Source organism: Dromaius novaehollandiae, chromosome 17, assembly GCF_036370855.1.
Source record: "Dromaius novaehollandiae isolate bDroNov1 chromosome 17, bDroNov1.hap1, whole genome shotgun sequence".
Classification (NCBI taxonomy): domain Eukaryota; kingdom Metazoa; phylum Chordata; class Aves; order Casuariiformes; family Dromaiidae; genus Dromaius; species Dromaius novaehollandiae.
The window spans coordinates 2,752,822-2,767,181 of NC_088114.1; the positions used below are offsets into that span (position 1 = coordinate 2,752,822).

The window sequence follows — 14,360 nt, forward strand, 5'->3', positions numbered from 1 at the left end:
AATTCACTGCACTAGGATTTAAAGTCTTGTTTCCTGTGGATCCGCTTCATTGCATTAAAAGCTGATCAGGCCCCAGGAGTTAAAAACATAATTGTTTTGTCAACACTGCATTTTATAACCTAAAATGACTTTATATTGTATGCTAATCGTTAGTGTGTACGCACACGTGCATGCACACATGCACCACCTCAATCTAAAGATTTATTTGTTTACATAGCAGAGCTTCCAGCAATTCAGTGTATTGATAGTTGAAATTATAGGAGACTTTAGCTTTGACAAAGTACTTTGGGAGTGATGTCTGTATATCTGCTTAGTAATTTCTAACTGCAGATTGTAATTGCTCTACTTAGTGGGACGATGGAACTGGAAGAGATAGGTTATAGTAGTATAGCTTATAGAAATTATCTAATGCTGTAAATCGGACTTTACCTTCATTAAGAGGTATATTCTTTAAAAAAACTTCCTATAGAGAATACCATCTAAGAAAATAATCATTTATCCTTTTCGGCTGGAATATGATTTAAAGACTTCTCTTAGAAAACTCAGTAGTGAAATAACAATAATGTTAAAAATCTATTTTTTAAATATTTTTAAGTAGTTTTCCAGAAATAAATTAAAGGTATGACAAGCAGTTCTGTCTTCCAGAACTAAAAGATCAGAAGATACTATATTGAATTGCAAAGTCACAACCGAAACAATTATTCATCTGTCTAGCTTTTATAATACTTTTGCAAGAAATTTTGACACCAAGGTGTATGTTCATGTCCCAGCATCATATATTTTATTGTCCTCAGTAAGCAGGTTCTATTAAGATCCTCTGTCTCATAGGGATTTTAATGTCTAAAAGTGTTTTTTCTTTTCTCCTTTTTAATAGGTAGAAAATGGCATATGTATAGCAAATCCTCTCCAGGAGCGAATTATATTAATGAGAAAAGAGGGTGAATCTGCAAAGAGTATAAATGAGATGCTTCTGAGTAGGCTGTCTAGGTATCGAGCCTCCCCGTCAGCAACACTGGCTGCTCTCACTGGCTCTACAATCTCTAATACATTAAAAGAGGACCAAGCAGGTCAGAAGAGATTTTATTGGCTTACAGTAATTTTTCACCTTTTGTTTCTTGACCCATTTAATATCACTTCTAATAACTAATACTGCCTCAGTGCCAAGAATTGTATGCAATTTTTTTCTTCAAAATAAGTGTTTGAAATATATATGCAGTATTTGGATGCGGGTGGTTAGGGCTTGAATTACAAGTTATTTTGCTAAACCAGACATGGGTTGTGGGAAGAAATAGAAGAATGAAGAACTGGAGGAATACTTGTATATACAGCACCTTTTTTGGCTATGTATTCAATTAGATGGCTGACTTGTGCCATCTTTGATCAAACTGATAATCATATTTCTCTGTTAGCAGTTCAGGAGGTTTCAATGGGACTGTTTCAAAAGCAGGGTAACTGGCCTTCTAGTTGGTAATAAAATGGAACGCAGTTTAGAAAATGCAGTTTCCGTTTCAGAAGCAAATTGCGTATTATAATTTGGAGGTAATTTTGCTTTTTTGAGGTAATTTGTAAAATGTTTGGATATTCTTTTATGGACTTACTAAAACTACCCAAGTTAATTAGATAATCTTGAATGAACATAGCGTAGATTGCTTTCAGGAGGATCTGGAGCTTTTTAAAATTTATCTTAAGATTTTATTCAGTTTGCCCTTAATTACTTCTCTTCCTCTTTCAAACATACATCCAGAACCACATAAGGGTTTTTTTCCTTTGAATTTAAGGAAATAGAGATATTTCCATAAATACAAATTGTACAGGAAATAGATATGCTTACAGGGGAATTGGCAAAGAGTTAGCTTAAAGAGCTATTTTAAAGACTGTATTTTGCCAGTTGACAACTAGAGTGCTACAGAAGTGGTTATTCTTGGCTAATTCTTTAGTCAGTGCTCAGAGAAGTGTTGATCAGCTGTGGCAGGAGCTAGATCATTTTGACTGTAGAGATTTCATGCAGGCCAAGGAAACTTAAAATAGTAAGCGAGTAATAAATCTGAAATGGTTTCTTTATGTTAAAAGTTCATTTGGCTCTAAGATATTCCTTTCAATATGTTCATCACCGTATAATTCTTAAAACACAGGTTTTTTGTTTCTACTTAAGTTTTAGGCTTCTAACTTTCCTGATCTGGGGATTGCTGTCTTTATTTTTTAAATTGTTTCGTTCAGTTAAAAACCCTATGAAACCATCTGCATCCTTCTGGGGATTGATGGAGAATGTGTGGGATATTGACAGTTTAGTGGCTATCCTTTTAAATAACTTCCAAATTATGCAAAATGTTGCTTATATGAATTTCCATGTTGATTTATTTGAAGTCCTAAATAGAAATCTGCCTTGTTTGCTGCCTGTTTTTCTAAGTCTTTAACTTCATGAAGAAATGCATGTTTGTTTTATAGTTTCTGTTTAACATTCCAGCTGCAAACACTAGTTGTGGACTGCCGCTGAAAATGTTGAGAAAGACTCCGATATACACGTGTGGAACATACTTGGTGATGTTGGTCCCACCCCCAGGTGGATCAGGCAGCTCTGCAACGCGCTCACTCTTTGGAGGGACAAGTGCTTTGTCGTCTTTAAAAAGTAAGCTAGAAACATTTATGGTAGATTTTTTAAATCCTTGCTATTATGAAATAAGATAAACTTCTCCAAAATTTATTGAACACTCTTTTCTGTATAGTTCTGGCTTCAAGCTTGGTGTTCAATATTTCGGATGGGCAGTTCACAAGCCGAGCAGATCTCATTGATGCTGCAGGAAGTTCACTTGGACGTGGTGCTCTAGTACCAGGACTCGGTAGGAAGCAGATCTGTTTTCTGGGAATATTTCGTAACTGAACATATACAATCCCTATGTTCTAAATAATTTAATTTGATTTCAGTTTGCAGTAAGTGATTCTGCCATCTGTAAAATTTCGTGCTGATGTTAAAATTTTGCAAATTTTTAATTTTTGGAAGTTCAGAATTCTCTGAAGGTATTTCCTGTGATTTGCTTGTGCAATTTCAGCTGTAGACAAGCTCCAGAAAGTATTGTCTCTAGCAGAAAACAATCTTGAAAGAAGTCTGATATATACATTGCTTATGCTATAAGGTGCTAGAGGTTTTTAATTATCTTATTTTAGTATTTGTAAATACATAAATGCATCTGAACAACTGGAAGAATGTACTTTTTAAAGTTATTATTTTTTCCCTGTCACTTTGACTGAAACCTCATGCGAGTTTTCTTCAGTGCTCTTTTTTACAAACTTAGAATAATAACAAACAAAAAACATCGTAAGCACTGTCCATGCTACTTAAAAGCACTGTTTCATTAAAATGCTCGCAACAATGTGCAGCATTTACCTTGCCTAAGAAAGAAGATAGTTCTTAAAAATGCCTGAGCTAAATAGTTTTAAATAACATTTTCAAACCCCAGGGTGGACCAGAATAATTTGTTTGAACATATTAGCTACTGTTTAGAGATTTACCTCAGTCATTTGAAATATGTAGACAAGTATGTTGTTTTTTAAGAACTCCTGAAATATGCTAAGTACCTCTTATCATAGAGTTGTGTCTACAGTCCACTCATCTCGTTCCTTTTACTGTTTTGGACCTGCTTGTGTTTGTAGGTTGTAAGCTTTTTCAGAGGTGGGTCTGTGTTAACACTTTCTACCAGTTGCACCATGCAAACTGTCAGTTTTATAAAAAGTCAGGTTATAAATTTGTGTGATAAGTTTGTGGAGGAATAATATTTTTTACTTGTATTATATATAATAATAATATGTTTATGTTTATAAATAATAAACGCTAGAGTATTTACTTGGGACAGATATGGATGTGCATTTACTCAAAGCATCAAAAGGTGTGTGCATTAGTTTCGTTCCTTTGAGAAACCTCCTTTAACATTTTTCATTCCAATGCATAATTAGTTTGCTGTCTCACATGACAGATTTCTTTAAGGAAATAAATTGGATATATAAGATGATTTTTAGTAAATGTTCTAAAATCTGGTGTGCAAAATGTTTTCCTTCTCTTAGGTGCCTGTTATGATACTATGAATAACATGATCTGGACATGCTCTAATGATTATATTGATCAGTGGTGTAATCCTGGAAACCAGGCATTCCACTGTGTCTGTCAGAGACTGGGAGTCAGTCATATCATTACAGAACCTAAAGGTGAGGTAAACCAGGAGTCAGCCTTTTATACAAAGTGTAAGTTGAATGAAAGATTGTTGGAGAAACTACCTTCTGAAACTTTCTATGAAAAATTATGAAAATTATCCATGGTTACATGATCTTTGTAAAAAGAAAAAGAAGAGACATGCTTGAAAGTTTCCATATTCTTGCTAGCTTTAGCATGTTACAAAAGGATGCGAGTAATTCTTTTGTTTATAATGTAGGTGGGAGCCCTGAAGTTGAGATAATGATATCGTGTTTTAGAAGCAAATGGTAATCCAGTAATCCATATTTGTAGATGGTGTTTAAACTTTTCTTGTCCTTCTAGGAGATGCAACAACGACAAATGAGGTTATTAACCAGTTACTGCACCATGTTGGTGCAATGTGCATCCACCAACTCAATTTGCTTGCAGCCAGCAACAATATACCCATAACAAATTTTTTGGGCAAACAACATCCAATTGAAGCACATCATCTCAGCAGTATTTGTGACATTATGGAGAAAGCTATGGTGAATGGAGATACTTGTATAATACGCTGCATCCTTGTTGTCTTTCAGGTACAATGGCATCTTAAATATATTTCACGATAAACAAAAAAAAAAAGAAAGAAAAAGAAAAAAAAAACTTCTAGAATGCAGGCCACCACTTTTTTTTTTTTCTGCATTGCATTCAGTTTAATGGAGATTGAAGTAATGGTGGTTTTGTATTGTTTTATATACCCCTTTGAGGTTCCTAATTTGAAAAGTAGGCGTGATTGCCACCATTGCAGATTTAAGTAAAATCCAGAAAATCCAGAGAGGTTATGGGTTATTTTTCTTTTCTTTTTTTTCTTTTTTTTTTCTTTTTTTTTTTTTTTGTGTGTGTGTTAAGGGGCTGGAAGAAGAATGGCTTGTCTTGTTGCTAAGGTACTAGCCCAAAATTTTGGAAGGCTAAATTCAATTTCTGACTCTGAGACTTCTAGTCATCTAGACAAATAGCTTGAGAAACTGATAAGAAAAAATAAGTTAACTTAAACTACTACTGTTCATATTCATATCACCATGTTAGGCGTTTTAAATATTGTTGTGGCTTTTTAAATTATTTTCGTAGGTGGTTTTTAAGTTTTTCTTCAGTCCGCAAACTGAAAGAAATAGAGATATTGTTAGAAGGTCTGGCCTATTACTTTGGCAGTTACTGATGGCACCAAGGGACCAGATTTGCGCTGAAATTCAGAAGGAAGTTTGTCTAGCTATTAGGTAAATATCTCTTTTGTCTAATTTTAAAAAGAATTTAAGATCTGAATTACTGGAAAAGATCATTAAACTTGGGTTACTATAGCAGTTAAGTTTAATATTACAACAGGCAAACATTCAAATTGTATTAAGCAATTACATTTTAAATTAATATGATCAAATTTAGATCATTTTAGTGTAAAAATTATTATGATCTGTATTTGTGGAAGAAGGGAAATGCAGTGTGTTTGTTTTCCGTGATGAAAGTGAAATTACAGGTAGTAATTACAAGTAAAGTAAGGACAAAGTTCAACACAGCTGAAAGCAGAAATATCTCCACGAGGGTTATTTATGCATAGCTGCATTGTTCTGAAAGTGCTAGCTATAGAATCCTCTGTTTAGTTTAAATGAAGACATTTATAAGGAGCTGTTCTTGAGTAAGTGTAGAACTGTAACAGTAGTGGCTTCTTGGTTACTGGATCTTGCATTTCCCATTGCATTCTCTTATTATGGATATTTGAGCCACAGCTTTTTTCTCCATCACCACAGTTCTTCTGTTTGATTTGTTATTTAAGCCATCATCTTCCTTTCTTTCTTTTTTTTCCCCCATTTCTTTTAAATGTCTGTCTGTTTCCTGTAAAATGATTGTGCTGTCATATGTACAAGTAATTACAGTGGGGTTTCACAGAGGGAAGCAAATAGCTCTTGGAGAAGTCTTCAGTGTAAACAAAAAAACCGTAGTTGATTACAAGAGTTTGCTGGAGAAAGCCACTGCTTATTTTATGACACTGATCTATATATTCAGGTATGGCAGGTGTCTTTCTAAGTTGGAGGAAGCTATTATATAGCAATTCTAAGCACTATCTGTGAGACAGTAAGCTGAGATTCTGTGACACTATTTTTCGTATGTCCATTGAAATTATTCCCTTTACCCTTAAAGGTGTTAAATAGTGCTTTTATTTTTTTCTTTAGCTCTGGTTTAAATATCCTGTATCCTGGAGAAGTAGAAATCAATAACTTATTGAAATTGGTCCTAACTGAAGGTGAGAATTTCTTTCTGATATGTGGGAGTCTGCTCTTCTAATTGAAAACAAAATGTGAAAATGCTTCTCAACTTCTGCAGAGAGAACAGTACAGAATATTTGTCCTAAACCCAGCCTTTTCTAGGAAATTATGGAGTGCTTCCAATTCTGAAGCAGCCTTCTGAATGGCTGCATGGACAAGCGTATGTTAGGGGCAGAACAGGGAAATTTGTCTCAAAATCATGGTAGCTGTTTAAGATCAGAAAGGATCAAGACTCTGTTCTGTCAGTATTTGTAACATGTCTTGTCCAGCTTATATTAAAGAACACCCAGTTAACAATTAGTATTATCTACAGCAGCCTCTGATAATTACACAGTAACCAGTGGTAATTTTAGTCCTCAGTGAAAGAGTAATAATCTACTTACACTCACCATGAAATGGGAGCATGAACACAGGAGCAGCTGATGCACAGTAATTTGTTACTTCATAATAACTTGTTCATTTTTAAAAAGTGGAATTTAAAACAGTGCTGCGTGCACAATAAGTCTTAATAGCCTATAATATAAACAAGGAATCAGGCTACACTGTAAATATAGTTATTTCTGATCAGTAACATACATTCAGCAAGATATCTGAGAAAATAAAAATAAATTTTGTAAAATGCAGCTTTGCAAAAGTTTTTCCGTTCCATTTTAGGAGAGAGAAATAGTGGTCTCTCTCAACTTCGTGACGTTATCCTGACTAATTTAGCTGAACAGCTTCAGAACAACAGATTTGGAAGTGAAGATGATGATCATTATAGGTAAAATGAAGTAATTTTTAAAAAACTTTTAGTTTATAATGTTGTATGTTTCTGTTATTTGCTTTAGATAAGCTTTCGTAAAATTCTTCTTATATTGCTTGTACTCTTACTTCCAATATAATCTCAAATACTATCTTTGTGTGCGTTGTGGGTAGGATTTTATGAGGGCAAAGGGGAGAGATCATGTTGATTTGAGATATTAGCAGAAACTTTGGAGACTTCTGTACCTAAACTTAGATTTGAATTCCCTGGTATTCACCATGCACATGGTAAATGCAGATGATAATTTATAGTATCACATTATGACATTGCACTCCACATCACTGTGTTAAGTTAGTTTTCAGCAGTAAAACTGTCAGTCTTGGGTACCTGTTCAAGTTGAGGAGTGTTTTGTTTTGTTTTTAGGAGTCATTACACATCATATAGAGCAGCGCAGAAAATCATTGGTAGACTGTTGCATTGATTTCTGTTTTGTTGAACATTTCAGGCTTGTTTTTTTTGTGCATCTGAATTGCTCTGAAGTTGAACAGGCATTTGGTGGGCTTCACATAACTTGTATTACAGCTTGTGCTTGCATGGTATTTTGAGCTAAACAAAATGCACAATAATTAGTTTGTTAACATTTCCCATCTTTCCTGCATTTTTAAAGACTAAATGATGAGCTATTGCACTACATTCTCAAGATTGTTGTCCGAGAATCTTGTGTCTTAATCACCAAGTGCCAAACTGTATCTAAAGATGATTTTCAAAGGCTTCTTTCAACTGTGCCTGTAAGTAGAATGTATTTTGTTAAAAGTAAATTTGCTTTTGACTTCTTTGCCTCCTCCTTGAATCCGACCATCTTTTCAAGTATATAGAGGCGTAGTTATTATAGTCATGTCTCTTAACAAATATAGGAAAGGAATGTCTTTTGCTTATGCTATGCATAGAAGGAAGAAACAATTTCTTACTGCAAAATAAATCATGCAGTAACGCTAAAACAGGTTTATATATGGATGTATTTTCCTATTCCTCTGCTAACTGTTTCAGTTTGAAAGTATGCTTTTGTATCTCAACCGTCAAAGCCTCACGACAACTTAAAAAAAGAAAATAAACTCTTTTTACAATTGTGTAATGATTTATACAAGCAGACGGGATTATCATTTACAGGCAGAAATGAGTGAACATTGGTATTTTTAATGGAAAAAAATATGCATACAAGTTTTCAGCAGGATCAGCTCCCTGATCTGGCTGATTGCAAAGGCATGTGAACTTGTATGAAAACACAGGGCAGAGGGTAGGGAACTCATGGCCAGCGTTGCTGGAAGATGGGAGAAGAGTAGCAGGCAGCATGGAAATACCACTTTCAGCAATATGAATTAAATTTAGCTTCGGTTGACATGGAACCTTTATATGTGTGCTCTGTGGTGACATCATCTTTAAAACTTAAAAGATGAAGATTAAATAATTTAATGTTACAGTGCCCTGCAAAGCATGTACATACAAATGTTTAGTGCATAATTATGATGACTGCATACTTAAATAAAATGTTAAAGCTTATATACTTTGCATGTTTGTTTATTCACAAAATTCAGTATTTTGCAACTAGTTTCTTCTCTTTTGTTTGAATTAACAAGCCTGCTGTAAGTCAGCAAAAATTTTCTGTTCAAGGCAAACATTTTTGGGGTTTTTTACTTGTCTTTTGCCTCCTAATTTCTTCCTCTCTTATATTTTGAAGTACGAGGATTGGCTGAATCAAGACTGATTAAAGGGTTTAGATAATGTAAAGTGTACTTATTTATATTAAAGGCTGCATCTTCGTGCTTGCGGTATCTGATGGCTGTACAGAACCACCTACTCAGTAACACTATTTTGATTAAACCTGATGAAAATGATGACAGTGACAGCTCCTTGCAGGGAGAGACATTGAAGGTACAGGTAAACACCAAGTTTTATTCCAGTATGGCTCTCTACAGTCAGTGTTCCTCTGACACCTCTGTTTCAGCAGTATGTTCTACTTGGGCTGTGTTGTCAGTTCCTTTTCCTCTTGGTTTAGTTAAATTACAGTTGACAGTATTTTCCTGTTCTTCAGCTAGAGTCTGTGGTTGTTCTGGGTTCAGTATTCTGGTTTGAGTTCTATATGGTCAGGGAGAGCAGATGCTTCCTTTCCCAAAGCTATGTAATGAGGTTTAAAATTTATTTTAATTGATATGTATTTGTCAGAAATTTTGCATGCCAGGAATTAATTCTGCACATGTTCCCCTTCTCTCCCTCTTCATGTCATTTAGACAGACATTGAAACATTAATTTTTCAGATTTAGATAGAGAATGGTTTTGTCTTACTTGCCTTACTTGGCTTCAGATTTTTCCAGTTTTAACTATAAAGCTTATGTAGAACCATCTTCCTCCTGTTGTCTGAAATAGTGTGAAATCACTGATACCCTTTTTTTTCAGTGTTTGTGGCAAGGGAACTGTGAGTGGCAAAGGTTCAAGGACAGTGGTAGTTTTGTTGGTATAAGGTTTATTAAACTGTTGTCGTATTTCCTGTTATTGCTGGAATAGTACTGAATAAACTCATATAAGCCAGGTTTGTCCTAGCGTGCAGGCTAGGCTGTCTTGCAATAGTTTTTGAAATGGTTCTTCTATAATACTATTAATTTCTGAACTTCTGGTATTGTTTGCTAAGCTGTTTTTTGAGATTTTGCGTGCTTGTAACCTGATGCAGTTACGGTTACTCGTTCAGACTCGCTGAATAAATGCTAAATGTTTTAGTACTTTCCTTGTCTCACTATTCACCCATGTTTTCGTTGTTCAGTTTCTCTCTTTACAGTGATCCTCATACCTGCTAGGACATTCTGTCACCAATGCGGTACCTTGGCTGGCTAACAGCTGCTCTCCTGTGCTGGACTGGGGATTCCTTCCCTCTAGAAACTGGGTGTGCATCCTGTAATATGCACCTAGTTTCTCCCAGCACTTTGAGGCTTAGCATTAATCAAATTTAAGTCTTGGATGAATCTACTGCTGCAGGCCTGCCAGGTCACATTATCATTATTTTAGTTTGGAAATCCCATCCTTTCATTCAGTTGTCTTTTTTTCTTCTCCCCTCTCTCTCTCTCTAAGAATTTAAGTATCCTATAACTTTTTTGTACCTAGGAACTAAAGGCCAGCATTTTGTCACTTGCTACACAAATTTTGACGGGATGTGATGAAGTTTTAGAAATGCTGCAACAAGTCACTACAGCACTAATAAACAGTGACATTTCTGACAGAGAGCAAAGGTAAGACAGATGTGAATGTGCTTACTTCAAAATAGTGAAGTGTTGCTTTTTGTGGCTTGTGTAAGCAGAAGTTAGCATTAAATATTTTTTAATTTGTGACTTCATTTGCAAGCTTTGAATGTGTAGGAACTGTTTCTTACTATAGCATTTGCTTAGCACTGGTCTTTTGAAGATTTTTAGAATCAGACTTTCCATTTCAGTACTACTAGCTTGATGATCTACAGATTAGTATAGACAACTCAAATTTGTAGGTTTTTAGTCAGTTCCAATGGTACTTATAAGCAGAGTAACTGGAAACAAAAGGTAATTTGTCAGCTGAGAATGTTCCAATAAGATAGGGCTTTTTTAACTCCTGAATATTGCATCCCTATTAACAGTACTGGATATTTTATCAAATGCAAATCTTGGATGTTGTTATGACATCCTGCATGTCTCATCAAATAGTAAGTCCTTGCCCTTCTCTCCTCCATTCCCCTCCTCCCCCCCAAAAATATATGTTGGGATTGGAATGTAAACAGAATTTGTGGACCTTTTCAATAATTAAGCGAACAAAAATGCCAACATTTTCATCCATGTTTCAGTTTCTATGCTTTTCTGTGCCTGCAAGATTAATTTTGTTTATTCAATTTACAACTCCTTTTGAGACTTTTTTTAGATGAGTTTCATGCTCAGATATAGTTTTGTAGATGAAGATTCTTTTATACTCTTTTATAAACTACTCGAGGTAGAAGCCTGGTATATGTACTGAACAAATACGGTTGTGTGTATGGACTTTCATCCCAGGCCTATAGAAGCTTATACTTTTCTGAATAATTAATAACTCTTGGTTTACAGTATTTTGGTCTGTCATTGTTTAATAAGAAAAGGCAGCAAAGCCTAGGATGTAACACCTTGGAGAAACTGTAATATTTTCCAGTTTTCTTTTTTTTCTTCTTTTTTTTTTTTTTAATGCAGTGGAATGTGAATGTTCTCTGCTGAACTTTGAGTTATTTACTTGCACAGTCTGTTGGAAGATTAAACAGTTGTCTTGAAAAATACTAATGATAATCTATGAAACTAACTGTTACTGTATAAACCTTGAATTTTCTTGCAGATTAAAAGGCCTGGAACAAATTACAAAGGCTACTATGCTTGGTCATCTGCTTCCCGTACTACTGACATCTCTGATGCATCCAAATTTACAAACTCTAACTATGGCTGATGCCTTGATGCCTCAGCTGGTGCAGCTGGTTCTTTATACAAGTCAGGTATGGCCTTCACATGAGCAGTTGTCTACAAAGGAAAAAGATGTTGTGTGCATGTTCTAAAATGCTGTGAATGTTGATAAGCTGGTCTGCAGTAAGTGATCCACAGATTGTGGTTGAAGAACTGCTCAACAGCTTGTGACAGAAGCTGATACTGTTGTACCAAGTCAAATTTAATATACAGCATTAAATAGATATTAATTCTCATTAACAACATACAGCATAATTGTTAATATGTTTCAGTACTGAGTTTCGTAAAATGAGTTACTGTTTACATATTTCTAACACTGTATGTTTTGTGATGCAGACTGCACTGTTGCTTAAAACTCAGTCTCCAGTTTTCTCAGAACTGAACAGTTCCCCCACTGGTGCATCAGAGCAGAAGGGCAAGCTGTTACCCGATGAGAGGTGATTTGCTTCATGTTTGTGCCTTTTCATGGGATAAAACATTCTGTGATATTGGTTTAACCATTGCTGTAGGATAAATCTTAAAACAACAATCTTAAAGGCAAAGTTGTAATGGTCTGTAAAGTTGTCTTAAAGATTAGAAAAAAAGCATTTATAAAAGGTAATTCATCATCTTATAACAGTAAATTAGGCTTAGGAAGACCTTCATGAGAAAATGTAACTTACTCTGGCAGCAGGAGATACACTGTTGAAACAGTATTGAAAAGGTATTAAATGGCTTGAGCTATAAAGATAAATGTAACAATTTTAAGTCCTGGGTTAAAATCCTTGGTCTCAACTGAAAATTGTATGGTTTCTGCTTGAAAACAGATAGGATAAGCAAGTTTTGTTTAATTTAGTTAGTTCAATTTTTCTATTTGCAGTGTTGCAGAATTTGTAGAACCAGTGTGTAGTACCATTTACTTTTTCATGTTGCTACCAGCTTGTTGACCATAATTTGGTAATTGGAAAGCGTAGGGGAAACCTCAGGTTTTACACATCAGATTGGCATAGGTTATTTCCAATGTAGAGAGTGCATGCTATCTAAGTTTTTCATATTTCCTCAATACACTTATGCCTAAACTAAGGAATCGATATTTTGAGTTTCTATGTATCAATACTGAGAGGTGTTCTTAAGTACCTTACGTTTTGATGTTTGAATATGTAGTACAAATCTATGTGTTGGATTTCAGGACTCATTTTTCACTATTGTTTCAGAATGCTGGAAGAGAAAGAAGAGCCAGGTTTTCTTACGGGTTTGAAGATCCCTGCTCCCTGGGCTGCTGGGAAGACTGTAGAAACAGTTCATCCTGTCAGGGATAACTATAAATTTAAAGAAACTGTACACATCCCAGGAGCCCGCTGTTTATATCTTAGGTTTGACAACAGATGTTCTTCACAATATGATTATGATAAGGTAAGCAAGGACCAATTCAGAAAATCTTTCTTTCTTTCTTTTTCTTGTGCATTTCTGTCAGGAACACTTCTCATTTCATCTTTTCTGCCCGTTGTCTTTCATGGCACCTTACTTTCAGTGCTGAGGAAAATGTCAGAGGTTTTTTATTGATTACAGCTTGTTATTGTACGCTGCAATGCCACAGTCTAGTTATTTCAAAGGTCTAGAATATAGTGATGCAGGGAGGTTATTGGTGTTGCACAAGTGTCAAAAGTTTTCAAAGGAATTTTTGAGTTACATTTCAGTGCATGTAAGACTACATTTAGCTAAATAATAGAAAATATACAATGAGCTGTTGACTTGAAAAGGCAGGGAGGCGAAAGTGTATTATCTCCTGGTTCATGTTTAACTTTGTTATTTTTGAAGAAATAGTCCAAAAAGAGTGTATGCTTAAGTCTTCTGGTATATTGTTTCAGAACATAATATTTATTGATTCTGTCACTGTTCAAAACCCATCAGTTATAAGGGCTTTTGGTTAAGAGTTAGATTCCTTAATTAGGAAAAGTTTCCTCCAAAGATGTGAGGAAGTAGTGGTGGCTATGATGTAGGAGAAATGTAGTGTCCTCCAGAGTGGTTTTTTTGTTCATAAATTCATACCAGCTCTTCCAGGTTTTTACATCCATTTCATCATGGCACAGATTCTAAAAGTTTGACTTCCTTCTCATTTTTGCTTTTGTCCAGTTTTCCTTATTTCTTAGATTTTAATCTAGCTGCCTCATTTGTAGATGAGCAGAGTTTGTTTAAACTGGGCAGGACTGGAAAAGTTACTTTTTTTTTTTTTTTTTTTCCCTGATGATAAATGGCTTGTTTACATGGATTAATATGAACAAGTATTTTAAATTTCAAGAACACAACTAGTACTGCCATTTTTTTTAATCAGAGACCTACTTGTGCTGCTTACTAATTGTTGCGATGTATTCTCTAACATACAACAAGTCCTGTGATACTGACTCTCATTAGATTTGCTTGTAAATAAATGTGTAAATATTTATGTCACCAGTTACTGGTTAAACTCTTACAGAGAACTTTGGGCCTCATCATGTTCCCACTGAAGTCACTGGCAAAACATTAACTTCAAAGGGAGCAGGATCAATCCCTTTGTTAGAGAGGCAGTATGTTCTAATGAGCTTAGCATGAGAACTGGAAGTTAGGATTTCTCCTAATTTCTACTTCCAGTTCTGCTGTCAAACTGTGTGACCTTGAGCAAAGGACTTCAGCTC

General features: G+C 35.0%; 1 protein-coding gene across 4 annotated transcripts in view; it reads left to right on the top strand.

Annotated features, from left to right (window-relative positions):
• HECTD4 (HECT domain E3 ubiquitin protein ligase 4) overlaps positions 1-14,360 on the top strand; it is a 78,306-nt gene that overhangs the window by 20,397 nt on the left and 43,549 nt on the right. For 2 of the 4 annotated variants that reach the window (XM_026114479.2, XM_026114481.2), the window contains exons 8-21: positions 875-1,067; positions 2,465-2,626; positions 2,724-2,837; positions 4,057-4,197; positions 4,526-4,758; positions 5,291-5,436; positions 6,385-6,455; positions 7,132-7,237; positions 7,887-8,007; positions 9,026-9,154; positions 10,370-10,494; positions 11,588-11,741; positions 12,046-12,146; positions 12,903-13,101. In XM_026114479.2, coding sequence (XP_025970264.2) covers positions 875-1,067; positions 2,465-2,626; positions 2,724-2,837; positions 4,057-4,197; positions 4,526-4,758; positions 5,291-5,436; positions 6,385-6,455; positions 7,132-7,237; positions 7,887-8,007; positions 9,026-9,154; positions 10,370-10,494; positions 11,588-11,741; positions 12,046-12,146; positions 12,903-13,101 — 1,995 coding nt within the window. The remainder of the gene's footprint in view (positions 1-874; positions 1,068-2,464; positions 2,627-2,723; positions 2,838-4,056; positions 4,198-4,525; positions 4,759-5,290; positions 5,437-6,384; positions 6,456-7,131; positions 7,238-7,886; positions 8,008-9,025; positions 9,155-10,369; positions 10,495-11,587; positions 11,742-12,045; positions 12,147-12,902; positions 13,102-14,360) is intronic. The other 2 variants (XM_026114480.2, XM_026114482.2) reach the window with 1 other exon arrangement.